The 18,145-nt window shown below is 30.2% G+C and overlaps 2 protein-coding genes across 2 annotated transcripts in view; both read left to right on the top strand.

The window, feature by feature from the left end:
• The first annotated feature begins 572 nt into the window (after positions 1-572).
• Positions 573-14,927, top strand: LOC116842088. The gene is made up of 20 exons (XM_032810788.1): positions 573-716; positions 1,012-1,131; positions 1,293-1,410; positions 1,769-2,033; positions 2,144-2,260; positions 2,337-2,427; positions 2,752-2,897; positions 3,056-3,188; positions 3,775-3,827; positions 6,379-6,499; positions 10,661-10,828; positions 11,565-11,684; positions 12,044-12,161; positions 12,703-12,961; positions 13,391-13,513; positions 13,574-13,664; positions 14,116-14,261; positions 14,366-14,498; positions 14,582-14,741; positions 14,855-14,927. The coding sequence occupies exons 1-19, from the start codon at positions 573-575 to the stop codon at positions 14,639-14,641; spliced, it is 2,526 nt and encodes an 841-aa protein (XP_032666679.1). The 3' UTR covers positions 14,642-14,741; positions 14,855-14,927.
• Positions 14,928-17,773: 2,846 nt separating this feature from the next.
• LOC116842122 overlaps positions 17,774-18,145 on the top strand; it is a 5,690-nt gene continuing 5,318 nt past the window's right edge. The window contains exon 1 of the mRNA XM_032810867.1: positions 17,774-18,040. Within this exon, the coding sequence (XP_032666758.1) occupies positions 17,873-18,040 (168 nt within the window). The 5' untranslated portion in view covers positions 17,774-17,872. The remainder of the gene's footprint in view (positions 18,041-18,145) is intronic.

Here is an 18,145-nt window from a genome sequence, read left to right on the forward strand (position 1 = left end):
ACAAAAGTCAAAGTTCTATAATTTCTTTTCTGTAAAAGTCAAAGTTTTACAATTTCTTTTCTTGCGTTGATATTTTTACTTTATTTTCCGCAAAGCCTCAGTATGATTCACACTCCGCGGACAATCAACTCACAGTCAGTACGGTGTTACACACTAACAACTGACGCTTCTATAAAAAGTCTGTCGTAAATAACGAGTGCTCGTGCCGCAATAAAGTGTACAAAAATGCAAGGCTATAGAGTAACAATTTCATGGTCTGCAGTCAGAGGGTCCTAAGCAATATTTTTTCATAAGAAATAAGTACAGAGCCATTAAAGTTCCCTCTTTGTCGCATCGATCGCTTAATCGTCTGTTTCTACTACAGCAAACGCGTAAAAATGCAGGTGTTCCGGTCTTACAGTGACATTTTACGGTTGCCTTTCATTTGAGTTAATTTAGGTAATTCTCAATAGAATTTCTGTTGGAAAGAGGAAACCACACATAAAATACTTAATAGTTTTGACAGAAAGAGGGGATGAGTGTACCTTCGCCGGTTCCCTCGCGCTTAGACGTGTCTCGATGCTCAAACAGAGATGATCAGCCTTCAGACTAAGTTTTGGAATATTAATCGAATACTTTTGCTCGCGATTGGATTATGGCCTTATCAGCAATCAAAACTCGTTAATATTCAGATAATGTTGTATTATAGTCTTTTAATAAGTGCAATAATATTTCAGGTATGTCGGCATTTCTTTAATCATGTCTAAAAATGTAGTTAACATCCATTGTATAGTCATGGATATTTTTAAGTAGTTGTGATATATAGAAACATAATTAGAAATATACATTTCTTGTTACATTATTATGCATGGAAAAATATAGAATACTTCTATATTTGTGACTTGCTAATTATCCACCCCAACGTCAATGAAAAATTACATTTAATTGAAAAATTACATTTAATTAAAAAAATACATTAGATTGATATAGACCCTTCAGTGTCACTTATTTCCATAAATATATTGTTTTTAGTTTACATCATTCTTGACTACAGAATGCACTTTTGATCTAGTCGTCAAAATTCTATCACTGACATTATTTTGCTCTGTATATTTGATTGTTTACAACATGTTTTGTATTAACAACCAAAATGTAAGTTTAATGAAATTAATCGCTTAATTTTATCTGTAAATTAATGTATCGTATTAATATAAACAAACATTAACACATATTTTCATTGAATTATTATATATATGAAGTGAATTCTATTTTAAATTAAACAAAAATTATCTAAAATAATATTGAGCTAACAGATACGCTATATATTGGACGAATTTCAATTTATTTATAATACGATGAAGGATGAGAATGAAATCGTTATTATAGAAAAATATGGATACTACGCAAAACGTTTTACGATTTGCTTTATAGGTAAGACTGTTAAATATTTCGCAAATTGTAAAATGTATTATTGATAAATTAGGTCTATGCTTTATACGTGTATTTTTACTACATTTTTATCGGAATAAAATAAAAGTATAGTAAAAAGTATATATTATAAAGTAAATATAAAAAGAAGAATGTTCTTACTTAATGCTGATTATTTTGATTATTGTTACAAGTGAAAAAAATTAAAAGTAATAAACTGAAATGTTACAATTGTTTTCTGTAAAAAAATAGTGGCGGTGATTAAAAGACGAGTAAATATAAAATGTTTAACCAGATTTTCTGCTTCGCGAAATTCAAAGTAATTGTTTACTTAAGTGTTTTTTTATATTATTATTTATAGTGATTGCTATATGCTGCGCATTTATGAGTCTTACGCAGTCATGGTTGCCAGATATTCTCAACGTTTTTTTTCTCATAAATATTTCTCGATCAAATCCCTTAATGTACACTAAAACTGAATACTTTGTTGATCAAGAAAAATATTCTCATTTAATTACGCTGCACATATACGTATTTATTTGTGTAGCATCGCTCGTCGTGTTAGCGATTGGAACTTTAATCGTAGTATGTATTAAATATATCTGCGGAATGTTTACAATCGCCAGGTGAGAAAAAATGAAGCAAATAATATTTTATTATCCAAATTTTAAGAAAAATATCGTTTTACTCGTCTTGGATTAATCTGTGCAGAATATTGTACAAGACTTATTTACAGTTATCGTATCGAGCGGGCAATAGAAATTTATACTCCACAAAGTATTGATGTGAAGAACGAAATTATAGTCTATAATAAAATAATTTACGCTGTGGACATTCATCGCAAAGCTTTGACGTTGGTATTTACTCGCGATATTTACTAAGCAATATATGCATAATGTATATGTAGTGCTGTTTTTTTCTTTTTTAAGGATCACCAAATATATTTGTTTTAAGTTGGAAGATTCGATTTTGTGTATAATAATTATCAGTGTGATTTCCTTAAGTCTCAATCTTTTTCGGGTAAGTTTTTTCCTGTCTTTAAGGATATACTTTACTTTGAACATGTTACACGTCATAATCTCTTATAAAATACTCAAATCCAAAAAATCTGTAAATAAAAAGAAATTCCCAATTAATGGAATCAATTTAAAACTAATGTATTCAAAATCAATAAGGTAATTTCGCATTAATTCGTATTGTCTAATTTTCATATAAAAAAATAGATTTGACATCATTTGTGTATCTTTTCATTTATTTTTCTTTCTTTTCACAATATAACTCTATGATATAAAGTAAATGTACAAAATATATACAGATGAATGTATTGAAATTATGGTGTCTTAGATTTTTCAGATTATATCGTTTGATGCCAATATCGAGGAGCTGATGATACACTCCGTAATTGTATGCGTCATTTTCATATACATATTCGTAATCAGTTATTTTATGCAGGAAATTTTAGATCACAATAATGAAATGTTCGTAAACGTGTAAGGAAATAATCATATTATAGTTCTACAATCACATATGTGCGGTTCGATCGACGAAGCGTCTGCAATTAATTATAACTTAAAAAACGAATATACTTATGTCGAACGATTATTTGTCCATCCATTTAATTTCTGTCCAATTACATCTCTTTTCGTAGATACAACACCCGGTGGTATAGAACTCCTTTATATATACAGAAAATGATATTGTTTCTGTTGCAAAAAGGCACAACAGCTTTAAATATCAAGTTTGGTGGATTTTTCGTGGCATGTTTAGGAAGTTCCTCCACGGTAAGTAATCTATCAATTTCAGTATATACAAAATGAAGTATTACTTAAAATTCTACAGATATTTAATCAATGATAAATTTCTCAAGGTAATAAGAGTCACGCAGAATGATGGTTGCAAATTTTGCTGAAAGATAATAATGTTCATCAGAAGTATTGCAAGTGTCGAGGAATTTTTAGTCTTTAATATACAAGATATACATTAGTCCTCTTCTATTATCGTACTGATATTCTGTCTTCCAATTATATTTTTTATTGATATTTTAAATCCGATATTTTTATTTATTATATTGATATTTTTATTTCGTATATTATTATACGACATTTTATTATATTGACATTTTTTAGGACATTATTTTATAATATTCTTTTATTACATATATATAATGTTATATTACATTTTATTATGTTAATATTTCTATTTTGTATGCCCAGCATACTTTAAAAATAGAAAATTTCTCGGCACGTGTAATGCTTTATCAACATTATTACCTTTCTGCTGAAACAATTATTTGTAAACATTATTCTGTAACATTAGTCTGATTGGCTTGAAAGATCTAGTACAAAAGGTGAAATCTTTTTTATGCAGTTGATAAGCACCTCCCTGTCTTATTTCACCGTGCTTTATTCTATACAACACTGATGCAAAGATCTGTCGTTTCGCGGCATATTGGAACATACATGGTAAGTGTAAATAGCGTTGAATTTCACTTTCGTTGTCTAGCGTTATCAGAGGCATAATATTTTCCTTTATTCTCCTCTAATTTCTGTAACGTTGTCTACAATAAGCGAATACTAAAAAATATATTTCATATGTTTTAAATGTGATTTGAGTGTGTCAAACTCACGAGCGTGTAACAGGTGTCACTGAATGCTCTAACTTACAACCTGCAATGCTTTGTACTTTGCTAGGGATAACTTTGTGATTGACGTATAGATATGTATTAATCGATCGACTGATATTTCTCTGAACAACCAAACGTGTCGTACGGATGCGCAAACTCGAATAAAATGCGAGAAAGTGCGGTGTCAAGAAACAACGACTACGCTTGCGTGTACTTCTACTGACAATGTATCATATAACTATTATTCCACGGGAAATAAACATTCGTCAAATTTCCGTAGGGTGCCAAATTGATCGTCTATTTGCCTCCCAATTTCAGCATGAAATGGTGAACAGCGAGTGCTCCGATCTCACGATAAAATTTCGCGCCGCTTTTATTTAAGCTAAATTGAGCAATTTTAGTTAGAGTCAAGGTAGAAGAGAAAAATAAATTATTGACTGGTCGCACACAAAGAGGGGATGGGCTATACCTCAAGCACATTTTCGCCGTCATACGCATTTCAATGTTCGCTGAGACATGATCTGCATCGTAACTCAGCATTTCGGGCTCAACCGGATCTTACTACTCGTTATAGGTTTATGGCCCTATCAACGATTGAAACGCGCTCAACCTCAAATAATCCTGATTCCTGGCATATTTATAAGTTATATTATAGTTCAGGTATGTGAATGATTGCTTTAAGATATTCAATAAATTAACAGTAACATTACATGAATATTATAATTTCTCAGTTAACAATATGTAATTGTTATGTGCACACAACATGTTTTATATTACATTTACATTGCTAAATGACAAATTATAATATTGACATAATATTACTCTGTTTACTGGGTGTTTACTGGATATTGATAAAATTTGCGATAAACATCTTTACAAAAAAAACTCGTGTTGACTAAAAAAGTGCATGCCACTTTTTATTGCAGTTATAAACCTATTGTAAAACTGTATTATGCGTTTAAAGGTGAATTTCGCTTAATCTTACAACTTGCTTGATTAAATAAGAAAATGTTTGTTGATCGTTTTTAATAAACTTATTGCTTGTAGCTTACAACGTTTGCGACTTCAGAGTGCACTTTTAACATACTCGTTAAAATTCTTTCCCCCATATTATGCATTACTTCAACTGTGGTTATATACGTTTCATTTTGGATCAGAATGAGTACTGTAAGCTATACTTTTGTATTATATTTGTCGTAACAACAAACTGACAATTCTAAGTTAGATGTAATATATGCTGAGATGTAATAAACACATCTTCGCGTAAAACTTGTCCCACTATTGTTTCGATTCTTATTCTCCAAATAAATGTAATGAGAATAAGGTTCCTTTTTATTTTTAATAGTAAAAGAATTCTTCTTTTATTATTAAAAGACGTATAAATATATCTTATCATCTTTCTAAGTAAACTTCTACACAACAATCAATACAGAAGGAGATATATTTTAAAGTGAAAGTTAACATGACAGGTAAGACGTGCGTTGGATTATCTGCAGCATATATGTAACAATCTAAAAGATGAGAATGAGATTGCTATTATGCAAAGTTACGGATACAATGCAAAACGTTTCACGACCATAGTCACATGTAAGTTGATATTTGTTGATTTTTATTAAATGCAAAGTAAAGCAAATTAGAGTAGTGAAAAAAATTTTAATCCCAATTTTGAGTAAAGATTTTGTTATTTCGCGCAGATTTTATTATTTTGTCACGTTTCTGTAAATTTACAGAAATATAACAAACAGAAAAATTGAATTTTATAACGTTGTATGTAAATAATCGACTGCCTTTACTCTTCTTAAGAACAATCCAAAGGGAAATTGAGTGTTTTAGCGTTTAGAAGTCTGAATTATTTAATATGTCGATAGGAAAAGTCGAGCAAAGCTGTTTATGTTACTGTTTTTAAATGTCCTTAGTGACTTATTTAAGTTACGGACTTATGTTTCTTATCCAGTCAATATGGCAGAACAATCGTGACACTTCTCTGCTCATTAATGAATATCGACCATACTGTACGATACAGATTCTAACTGAATTTTTTACCAAGAGTAAAAAGTATATTTGTTCAATATTACTGCATGCAAATGTAGTCTTCTTCATATTTGCAATCGTGATACTAGGAACTGGCGCGACATTTATCGGGTGCTTCCAATACGTTTGCGGAATGTTTACCGTCGCCAGGTAATAAAATAATTTAAAAATTATACATATGATATATGTTGATTATAAACGCATGGAACTGTAATTAAGAAGATAACCATACTCTCTTTTGTCATGTTTATAGTATATTTGTATAAATAAATGTACATATAATTACATATATGATTCAGCATAATAATTATTTGTAGTTATCGTATCGAGCAAGCGATAAAACCCATGGACGTAATTAATCTTAGCTCAAGAAACGTAGTTTTAATTTACAAGGCGATAATTTATGCTGTGGATATTCATCGTAAAGCTATCGAGTTGGTACATATTCGAACATAAGTGTACGATACATACTGTAATAACAACTTTTATTACTTTAGATATTCCACATTTCTAATAACTGCATTTGAGGGGATGTTCTTTCTTTTGATAATATTTGGAGTGACTTCCTTAAGTTTCAATCTTTATCGTGTGAGTTTTCTCATTCTTTTAAATATAGTTTTGTATAATTCAAATAATATTTTACTATTTCAAAAGAATTTGTAACTATTTCAAAAGAATTTGTAAAATAAGTTAAAGCATTGTATTGCACTGCATTTAACGAAATACTTGATTTAAATTTTAAAAAGTTATATATATATATATAAAGATACTTATGAGATATATCTCTCTCACTCTCTCACTCACTCACTCACTCTCTCTCTCTCTTTCTCTTTCTTTCTCTCTCTCTCTCTACACATACGCGCGCGCACACACATACAGAGAGAGAGAGAGAGAGATCATAAGTTCCAAAATAATTTTCAAAACAAGATTTTGTGTGTGTGTGTGTGTACGACAATAATAATTTTTTTTTTATTTTCTTTTACTCTGCTGTTAATTTGTAGCAATATAACTCCTTTCTACGTAAAATAAGGGTTGATTCTGAGATATGTGTATTAAATTTATATTAATTATATTCTTCTAGATTTTTCAGATTGTATCGCTTGGAAACAATGATAACGACACATTATTGCAAATAATGTATCTAAATATCATTATTATATACATGTTCGTCTCAAACTACGTTGGACAAATAGTTACAGATCACTATAACAGTATATTTTTCACCGCGTAAGACGCTTTCCAATATAACACAATTAATTATTTTGAATACAAACGCACAAACTCAATAATAACTTATTTTTCAAAAATGACTATTTTTACTTGCAGATATAACGTTCCATGGTATGAGACACCCCTATCTATACAGAAATTAATAATACTATTGCTACAGAGGGGTAACAAAAATTTCCATTTATATATTGGTAAATTGTTTGCATCATCCTTAAACTCTTTTGCTACGGTACAAGAATATCAAGTTACCAATAAGTTAAATCATAATATACTCAAGACGACATACATTAAACAGAAAACATGTGAAAAAGATCGTTTTTTATTCTAGTTGACAAGTGCATCGATGTCTTACTTTACCTTAATATATTCTGTGCAAGACCATAATTAAGATTTACGTGATTATATCAAGATCTTATCATGTAATTAAGATTTAAGTGATAAGATTTATAATTGAAGAGTATATAAACGGTAGAAAGAAACAGCAAATATGTTCAATTTTTTTGCAATTAATTATTATATAAGGTAAGTAATTCGTAGGTGATTGAGTAATTAGAATATTAAAATGAAGCTTTAAATTATTTAACTGTCGCAAACCTCAACATCTAAGTTTATTAACTTTATTAACGTATTTGTTATTGTTGTTGTATCATGCGTTTTTGAATAACCTTAAAAAAGCTTTGCAATATTTAACATTTATATATTTCAGGTTATACCGGCAATAACCCTTATAGAAATATCATACTAAGGGTCGGTTTATCCAACTTCTTGCTAAGCTAACTAACAGTTAAATCTTATGTCTGTTTCTACCTAATTTAAAGGAGAAACAAAGACAGACGTATGAGTTAACTGTTAGTTAGCTTAGCAAGAGATTGGAAAAACCGGCCCTAAGAATCATTGATAATTACTTATTATCCAGTATTTTTAATACTGAAAATAAATAATTATCAATGATTCTTAGTATGATATTTCTATAAGGGAACTACATAGGGTTAACCATTATCTTATTTAAAGATAAAATACAAAAGAAATAACATTTATCATATTTAGTTTACTTAGAAATAAGGTTGAAAGGGACGATATTAAAATGTTTGATTGTATATTTGACTATAAATAATAAATGCTTTTTCACTTCTTGCTTTGCATGTTATATTCTACAATGAATTAAAGGAATACGAATAGCAGAATTTCTAATGATGTCAATAACAATAATTACAGACGGACGGAAATTAAACAATAGATTATACTTGATATCGTTGAATCTAATACGTTTATTACAAAACTACTTTTACTTTCAGAGATCAGTGACATTCCTTATGATATATCACTATAAAATTGATAATTTTGTTTACAGATATTTGTGCTTTTGTTGTGATGCACGAACGCGAAATTTGTGAGTATCCTTCGATGCTACCGGATAATTTATTCACATGCTCATACAAGCTGCAGCAGTCGTAGAAATAATTTTCTAATTAGCATGTTGACATATGTGAGAGAGAGTATACAATTCAATTCGTTTTTAATATACAAACACATCATACGGATGCACAAACTAGAATGAGAAGAGCAAAGTACTACGAAGTGAAAAACAACGACTACACTTGCGCGTGTTTCGATCGACGCGTTATAACAAACGTGTTATTTTATGGGAAATAAATGTCCATTGAGGGAGAATTTCGTAGCGTGTTATATTGATCGCCTATTTGCCTACCTGTTTCAGCACGTGGTTACGTTCCAAACTGACTCAAACATAATAGTCTGTATGGTTGTACCGGAAACGTTAGTTTTGCGAAGGTTAAACTGAACATTATAATAAATATGATGAGCTACTTACTATATTATTTTTAGCTTTGTATTTATTCTTTTTGACAAATTGAAAATACTAATTTGATTATGTTTTATCTAATACCACCAGTCACCGAACGAATCGTTTGATAAAATTCTAGATTCTAAACATACTGAGTGTTTTTTAGTTGTGCTATCTCGCACTCCAAGAGTTTATTTGGTTTTCAAAGCCAGACATCATTTCTTTATAGGTGTAACATTCGACGATATGTGACACCGCTACACATACAAAAAGTAATAATACTGCTACTGCAAAGCGGTAACAAATCTTTTATTTTAAATACCGCACAGAAAAAAAAGATTTGGTTGAATTAACCAAATATCTGGTCGAATATGAACGATCCAGAAATTCCGATTGAAGTAACCCGAATTCTGTTTAAGTTAACAAGATTTTTGGTAGCCTAACCAAACATGTCTGGTTATTTAACCAGACATGTCTTTTATTCTCTGGTTAAATAATTATAATGTTCGATGGTACGTGACACCGCTACATATACAGAAATTAATAATACTGCTACTGCAAAGGAGTAACGAAACTTTTATTTTGAATACCGATGGATTATTCGCAACATCCTTAGAATGTTTTACTATAGTAAAAAAGTTTGATTAAATATTCAAAATAATATATTTTAAATAAAAATATATAAACAAAGATGTTTCTTATTGTAGTTAATAAGTACGTCGATGTCTTACTTTACTATTGTGTATTCAATACACTCAGGAGGTTAAGATTTATTGTCAAATGGTACAAAAATAAAAAAAGAAAGTAAAATATTCTTGCTCACCAGTAGTTAATTATTGTATTAAATCGAACACATACCAACAACTGCCGTTTGATAATGTCAACAGCAATAGACGGTTTACCGTAGCTGTAAGCATTAATCCGTAGAATGCATCTGATCAACTTGTAGAATATTTTCATCTGTAGCGAATTGGCACATCACAGCACATACGATAGACGATTACTATGTAATATGTTTATAAATACTTACTTTGCACGAACGCAAAGTCTACAAGCACACTTCGATACTCTACGGGAAGCTCAATATCACAAGAGAGTTACAGTACTTTATACTTCACAGATACTAATGTTATAACTAACACTTCGACTCACATGTAACGGGACAACTTATATAGTTATCAAAGTTCAAAGTCATCGTACGGTTGCATAAGCTCGAATGAAGAATGGGAAACTACGGTGTCAAGAAAGAACGACTACGCTTGCGCGTACTTCGATCGACGAGTTATTACACATGTGTTAGTCTGTGGGAAATAAACATCCGTTGAATTTCGTACGGTCTCAAATCGATCGTCCGTTTACCTACCCATTTCCGTACGAGGTGGTAAGAATCGCGAGTGTTCTGAACTCACGACAATTTCGCACCACCTTACTTTCCATTTAAGTAAAATTAGGCAATTTGTAGTAGAGTTTAGGATAGAGTAGAGATAGATTAAGGTAGAGAAAAGCAAATTAGTGATGACTGATTACAAGGAGGGAATGTGTTTCGATGGCGTTTTTGCAATCAGATGCATTTCGTTCTCCGCGGAAACATGATCTCTTATGAGGCGCGATATTTCAAACTGAATCGAATCTTACTGCTCTCAATTGGCTTGTGGCCGTACCAGCAACCGAAAAATGCTCGATTTCAAGTTTTTATACTATTTGGTATCTTTATGTATAGCACTCAATATCAAGTGAGTCCATCTTTTTATTTGTATTAATATATTGATTATGTTTTATATGTTAACGCGCAATTATTTTACTACAGCAACAGAAATGAAAGTACATGCAATATGTTAATCCAATGCTTATTTAATTGCAAATGTTTGAATATCAAAACATGAAATTAAATTTTGACGCACGGAGAAAACTGCTATGATTGTTACACACACATTCTATAATTAGGGAGAAAATTTATGTACTTTCAAATTAAATAGATATTGCAACAAAAGTTGCTGTTGTTATATGCCCATCTATATAGTTCTCGCAACCATAGTTCTTGTGATACGTAATGCTCAGTTAGTATATTCTCATGTATAACTGTTTCGAACCGGAAGAATATTGCTATCTCTTTGTTGTGGTTTGCAGAACGAATACTATGGTTGAAATATCTGTAGAATTTGGTTATGTTAAACAGCAATGAGAGTACTGCTCAAACAGACAGCAAAGAAAACTAACGTATCACTTACAAAGTACTATATTTGCTACAACCATCTTGTATGTATGTGCAAACAATAACATTAATATTTTGTTACGGCCATCTTTAGTGTTTTCTTCGTGCGAAATTATTTTTCTTCAATCAAATTTCGTAATCTATGCATATTTTTAGCATAGCTTTAAGTGTAACCGTCTGATACTTCTGTTAATATAACATTGTAATTGGTGAAATATTTGTTACTTATCAACTTTTAATAAATTTATTATTTGCAGCTTCGAATTCTTGTGTCTGAAAAGTTGACATTTAATTTTATGGTTAACATTTTCTCTCTTGCACTGTGCCATATTATCGGCGGAATTCAATATATTTCGTTTTGGATCAACATGAAAACTGTAAGTTGCGCTTTCATGTGTTTTAATATATAACGAAGTCGCCAAGCTATATTGCATAGTAAAGTGCATATTTGTTTTCTCGTATCCAAATTCTTCAAGTATTATTCTAATTGCTATTTCCTAATTTTCCGTATAACTTCATTTCTTGCAATATTCTACGTGTAAATCTCTATTTATAATCTATTTATAATCTTATCTATCTCTATTTACCTATATGTAAATCATGTTATATATAAATATCTATGTATACATATCATTATTATAAGCGTACGAAAACATTATGAATTACCACACACCACGCATGTCTCGAAGACGTCTTAAGTCTTAAGAGTGTTGTATAAGAATTTATGACATGGCAGGTGAGATGGTTATTGGACTATCTGAAGTATATATGTAACGAACTAAAAGATGACAATGAAATCGCTATTATAGAAAGTTACGGGCGCATTATGCAACGTTATACAATTGTCCTTACATGTAAGATATCATTTGTTGACTTTTATCACAGGCTACAAAATGAAATACACTGAGAAAAAATTATATTAAAATCAACAAATATCTTCTTGACAGGTGCCATTAATATATTTACTTAAATCTACATTCTCTTTATTTAAACCTAAATATTGTTTATTTAAATTAGCTTATTAATTGTTAAGTATTGTTTATTTATTTAAACAATATTTGATTTAAATAAAGAGAATGTAGATTTAAGTAAAAATGTTAATAACACCTATCAAGGAAATATTTGACGATTTTAATATAATTTTTCTCTCAACGTAAGCTACAGTCGTGAGCAAAACCGAATGACTAATATGTTTATAATAGTATGTCATGTTTCTACGTAAATAGTAGCAAAATATATAATCATAAGAATTAACAAATAAAATTAATGGCCTATAAGAGCCATCGCTCTCATTCGAACGCGCACGCGCGTTACAAAAAATTTATTATAAAGTTTATACAATAAAATTAATATTACATGTTCATACGTTCATTACATGTCTCTTTAAATGCTTAGCGTTTGCGATGATCTGGATATTTATTATTACCGCCGAGTCGATTTTGGGACAGAATGTTGATGTTTCTTTGCTTGTGAACGAGTCTCAATCACATCGTGCATCGATGTTAATAACTGATTTTGCCAATCGAAAAAAAGATATATGTTTAATTTTGCACACGAATATACTCATTTATATAGAGCTGATCGTAACGGTAGCAACCGGTAGTATGCTCATAGGATATCTCCAATATAGCTGCGGAATGTTTAGTATCGCTTGGTAAGACAATAAACGTAGCAATGCAAGGTAAAAGTACTATAATATTTGGACACTAATGACATTGATACTAACTATGAGTATTTTTATTGTTTTCGATTTTCAATACGAATATTTAAACATTCGAGTATTAAATACAACGAATATTTAATTTTTTAATATTTATATTATATTCAACGTAGAATATAATATATATTTTCTTCCTCTCCTTTCTATTTCTATATTAAGAATTTAAATTTTTGTATTTTAAGACAATAACAAAACATTAAAATGTCCAAAGTTGAGTACTAGGATTATTAGTGCCCAGACATTGGTATTTTTACCTTATATAAACTTAATTTGGAAGTAAAATTGCCGTTAGTCATCTTTAGTGATGTTGGATAAGGTAAAAGTGTCTATATATAATGTTTATAGCACAAAAATTATTTATAGTTATCGTATCCAGCAAGCGATAAGTATTGATCAGGAAAATCAAACAAATATCAATCCGAAAAGAGAAATTATCATTTCTAAAGGGATTATTTATGCCGTGGACATTCATCGCAAAGCTATAGAGTTGGTATACATTCAAACATACGTGTACAATGTATAACATAATGACTTTCATTGCTTTAGGTACTGCAAGTTTCTAATAACCAAATTTGAGGGAACGTTCTTCCTCATGATAGTATTTGGCGTAACTTCGTTGAGCCTCAATATTTATCGCGTGAGTTTTCTTACCCTTCTAAATATAGTTTTGTGTAATAAAATTTCAATATTTTAGAACAATTTGTAATAACATAATCAAAATAGAAAATTACGATGACATCAAAGTAACATCAAAATCAGAAAATAATCGAATCATCATTGGAAAGTGAATTCTTTACTCATGTTATTGATTTTTTGTTCTATCTAGGAAGGCAAGTTACTGTATCTGTCGAAAATACTTAACGAATCAAATTTTAGAAATCACGTAAATTTCAAGAAAATTATTAATATCAAAGCATATAATATATATATGTGCATAGTATAATTTTTGCCCTTCTATTCTACTTTGTTGTATATAACTCCTTTTTACAAAATAACATAATATATAAAATTATTAATAGGTGGTTGATTTTGAAATAGAGGTATGTGAGACTTATTTCAATCATGTTATGATTCTAGTTTTCTTCTAGCTTTTGCAGGTTATATCGTTTGGAGAAAATATTAGGGAATTGTTAATACATATAACATGTATGGAAACCATTATTTTGTATATGTTTTTATCAAATTATATCGGACAACAAGTCACGGATCACTACAACAATATATTTTTCAACGCGTAAGACACTTTTTGACACGATGCTTACAATGAATTGTTTTGAAGTAAAACGAACACACGCAAAAATAATTTAATTTTTCAAAGACAAATATACTTCTCTTTAGATACAATGTTCAATGGTATATGACGCCCTTATCTATACAGAGACTGATAGTGCTGCTACTACAAAGGAGTAACAAAAATTTCACCTTGAATATTGGTAGATTGTTTTCAGCATCTTTAGAATGTTTTGCTACGGTAACAAAAATCAGGCATCTTATTATATTTATAAGATGGCATATTTTAAGTAAATATACATAAACGAAGTTGACTTATTTCAGTTGTCGAGTGCGTCGATGTCTTACTTTACTGTTATGTATTCTATGCAGCAACGGGATTAAGATTTAAATAATAGCAGAAAATAGAAAAGAGAAGTAAGATCAAAGTAAAAGATTAAAGTTTAAAAAGTAAAGACTAAAGTAGTTACTGGCGTAAGTAGTTGTAAGTAAAAGCTTAAATAATTATTTATTATCATGGTTTATCTTATTCTTCAGTCAATTCATCATTTACAAGGTGTCAGCCGGAAATTCACGATTATTTAATTCTTTGTATAGAGTATCACTGACCTTTGACATAATTGGTCCTTAACATCGTAGAAGCAAGGAGACTCGTTAGATTAGATTCGTTAGAAAGCTTTTTATTACAAATAACACAGCTTACGGCATACGATATAATAATATATATAGGTAACTGTATAAAATATTTCAAGTATATAAAATTGTTGACATTTATGTCTTCAATATGATGCTACAACAAAAAGCTTGTGAATACATATTAGACACCGTCGCAAACACCATGCAAAAGTTTACTGTACTTCATACTCTACCAATTATTATTTTGCAGCTGACACGTCGGCATGTGTGGTTGTCGCTTTCAGAGACCAAACATACCGTACGAGTGCGCGAACCAAAATGAAACGGAGGTACCGAGTGCTGAGAGTGGGGGAGAGCAACTAAACTTGCGCGTATCTCGACCAACAAGTTATCATACATGTGTCACTCTATAGGAAATAAATCTTGAAACGGTGAATTTTTATGGCGTTAAATCCATTGTCTATTTGTAATCCTATTTTCCTCTATAAATTTTATTAAATACTACAATATATAACCGCAAGTATTTCGTTCTCACGTTTACATTTTGAGTTAATCTATACTACGTTTATGGTAAATTCCACAATTTACGATCGATTTTAAGTTAGAAAAGAATAATTTTCAATGGTATAATTTTTGGATGTAGGGAGAATTAGAAAGAAGGATGAGTAGAACTTTGCTTACACTTCCGGAATCAAACGCGTCTCTGTATTCCCGGAGACATGACCTGCAACGAGACTCGATATTTCAGATATAATCGGGATTTCTTACTTGCAATCGGTTTATGATTTTACCGACAATCGAAATTCGTTCGACTTCAGATAATTTTGGTCTCTGGAATTTTCATGAGCTGCAGTGTATTTCAGATATATTAATCTTTTCAATCATATTAATGTACGAGGTATTAAATATAGTAACAAAAAAAAAATAAAATAAAATAAACGAATGATGTTTTTGATATATAAATTTTTCAATTAATTTACTGCTTGCAGTTTACGGCATTTCTGACTACGAAGTGTACTCACGATTTTGTCATTAAAGTTCTAAAATAATTTTCAAAACGAGATTTTGTATGTGTGTGTGTGTGTGTGTGCCTATATTGTGTGCGTGTGTGTACGAGAATAATAATTATTTTTTTTTATTTTCTTTTTATGTGTTGTTAATTTGTAACAATATAGCTTCTTTCTACGTAAAATTAGGGTTAATTCTGAAATGTGTGTTAAATTTATATTAATTATATTCTCTTAGTGTTTCAGATTATGTCATTTGGAAACAATGATAACGACACATTGCAAATAATATATCTAAACGTAATTATTATATACACGTTCTTGTCAAACTACGTCAGACAAATAGTTACAGATCACTATAACAGTATATTTTTCACCGCGTAAGACGCTTTCCAATATAACACAATTAATTATTTTGAATACAAACGCACAAACTCAATAATTTATTTTTCAACAGTGATTATTTTTACTTGCAGATATAATGTTCCATGGTATGAGACACGTCTATCTATACAGAAATTAATAATACTGCTGCTACAGAGGGGTAACAAAAATTTCCATTTATATATTGATAAATTGTTTTCAGCATCTTTAAAAAGTTTTGCCACGATAAAAAATATCAAGTTAAATCATAATATACTCAAGATGACATACTTTAGAAAATATGCAAAAAATATGCATTTACTATGAGTTATTTACTATATTATTTTTAGCTTTGTATTTATCCTTTTGGCAAATTAAAAATACAAATTTGATTATGTATTATCTGATATTACCTGTAACCGAATGAATCGTTTGACAAAATTCTAGATTCTAATCATACAGAGCGTTTTTTAGTAGAGCTATCTCGCACTCTAAGAGTTTATTTGGTTTTCAAAGCCAGATATCATTTCTTTATATGTATAACATTCGATGGTATGTAACACAGCTACATATACAAAAATTAATAATACTGCTACTGCAAAGAGGTAAAGAAACTTTTATTTTGAATACCGATGGATTGTTTTCAACATCCTTAGAATGTTTTACTATGGAAAAAAAGTTTAATTAAATATTCAAAATAATATAATTTAAATAAAAATATATAAACAAAGATGTTTCTTATTGTAGTTAATAAGTACGTCGATGTCTTACTCTAGTATTGTGTATTCAAAATACTCAGGAAGTTCAGATTTATTGTCGAATGGTATAAAAATAAAAAAAGAAAGTAAAACATTCTTGCTTATCAGTAATTAAATATTGTAATAAATCGAACACATACCAACAACTGCCGTTTGATAATGTCAACAGCAATAGACGGTTTACCGTAGCTGTAAGCATTAATCCGTAGAATAAATCTGATCAAGATTTGTAGAATATTTTCATCTGTAGCAAATTGGCATATCACAGCACATACGATAGACGAATACTATGTAATATGTTTGCAAATACTTACTTTGCACGAACGCAAAGTCTACAAGCACACTTTGATACTCTACCGGAAGCTCAATATCACAAGAGAGTTACAGTACTTTATACTTCACAGATACTAATGTTATAACTAACACTTCGACTCACATGTAACGGGACAACTTATATAGTTTTCAAAGTTCAAAGTCATCATACGGTTGCATAAGCTCGAATGAAGAATGGGAAACTGCGGTGTCAAGAAAGAACGACTACGCTTGCGCGTACTTCGATCGACATGTTATTACACATGTGTTAGTCTGTGGGAAATAAACATCCGTTGAATTTCGTACGGTCTCAAATCGATCGTCCGTTTACCTACCCATTTCCGTACGAGGTAGTAAGAATCGCGAGTGTTCCGAACTCACAACAATTTCGCACCACCTTACTTTACATTTAAGTAAAATTAGGCAATTTGTAGTAGAGTTTAGGATAGAATAGAAACAAATTAAGGTAAAGAAAAGCAAATTACTGAAATGACTGGTTGCAAGGAGGGAATGTGTTCCGATGGCGTTTTTGCAATCAGATGCATTTCGTTCTCCGCGGAAACATGATCTCCTATGAGGCGCGATATTTCAAACTGAATCGAATCTTACTGCTCTTAGTTGGCTTGTGGCCGTACCAGCAACCGAAATATGCTCGACTTCAAGTATTTATACTGTTTGGTATCTTTACGTACGGCATTCTATATCAAGTGGGTCCATCTTTTTATTTGTATTAATATATTGATTGATGTTTTATATGTTGACGCACAATTAATTTACTACAGCAAAAAAAAACAAAAGAATGCAAGTATGTT

The sequence above is a fragment of the Odontomachus brunneus genome, unplaced genomic scaffold, assembly GCF_010583005.1.
Source record: "Odontomachus brunneus isolate Ranch 3 - 2012 unplaced genomic scaffold, Obru_v1 Obru_scaffold_021, whole genome shotgun sequence".
In the NCBI taxonomy this organism is placed as follows: domain Eukaryota; kingdom Metazoa; phylum Arthropoda; class Insecta; order Hymenoptera; family Formicidae; genus Odontomachus; species Odontomachus brunneus.

What these genes read in the sequence shown, in the direction of transcription:
- LOC116842088 (XM_032810788.1), top strand. Translation starts at nt 573, where the DNA reads ATGATCAGCCTTCAGACTAAGTTTTGGAATATTAATCGAATACTTTTG. An exon ending in ATTCATCGCAAAGCTTTGAC is followed by an intron (nt 2,261 to 2,336) that starts GTTGGTATTTAC and finishes TTCTTTTTTAAG; the next exon opens with GATCACCAAATATATTTGTT. An exon ending in CTTTATTCTATACAACACTG is followed by an intron (nt 3,828 to 6,378) that starts ATGCAAAGATCT and finishes AATTATTTGTAG; the next exon opens with TTATCGTATCGAGCAAGCGA.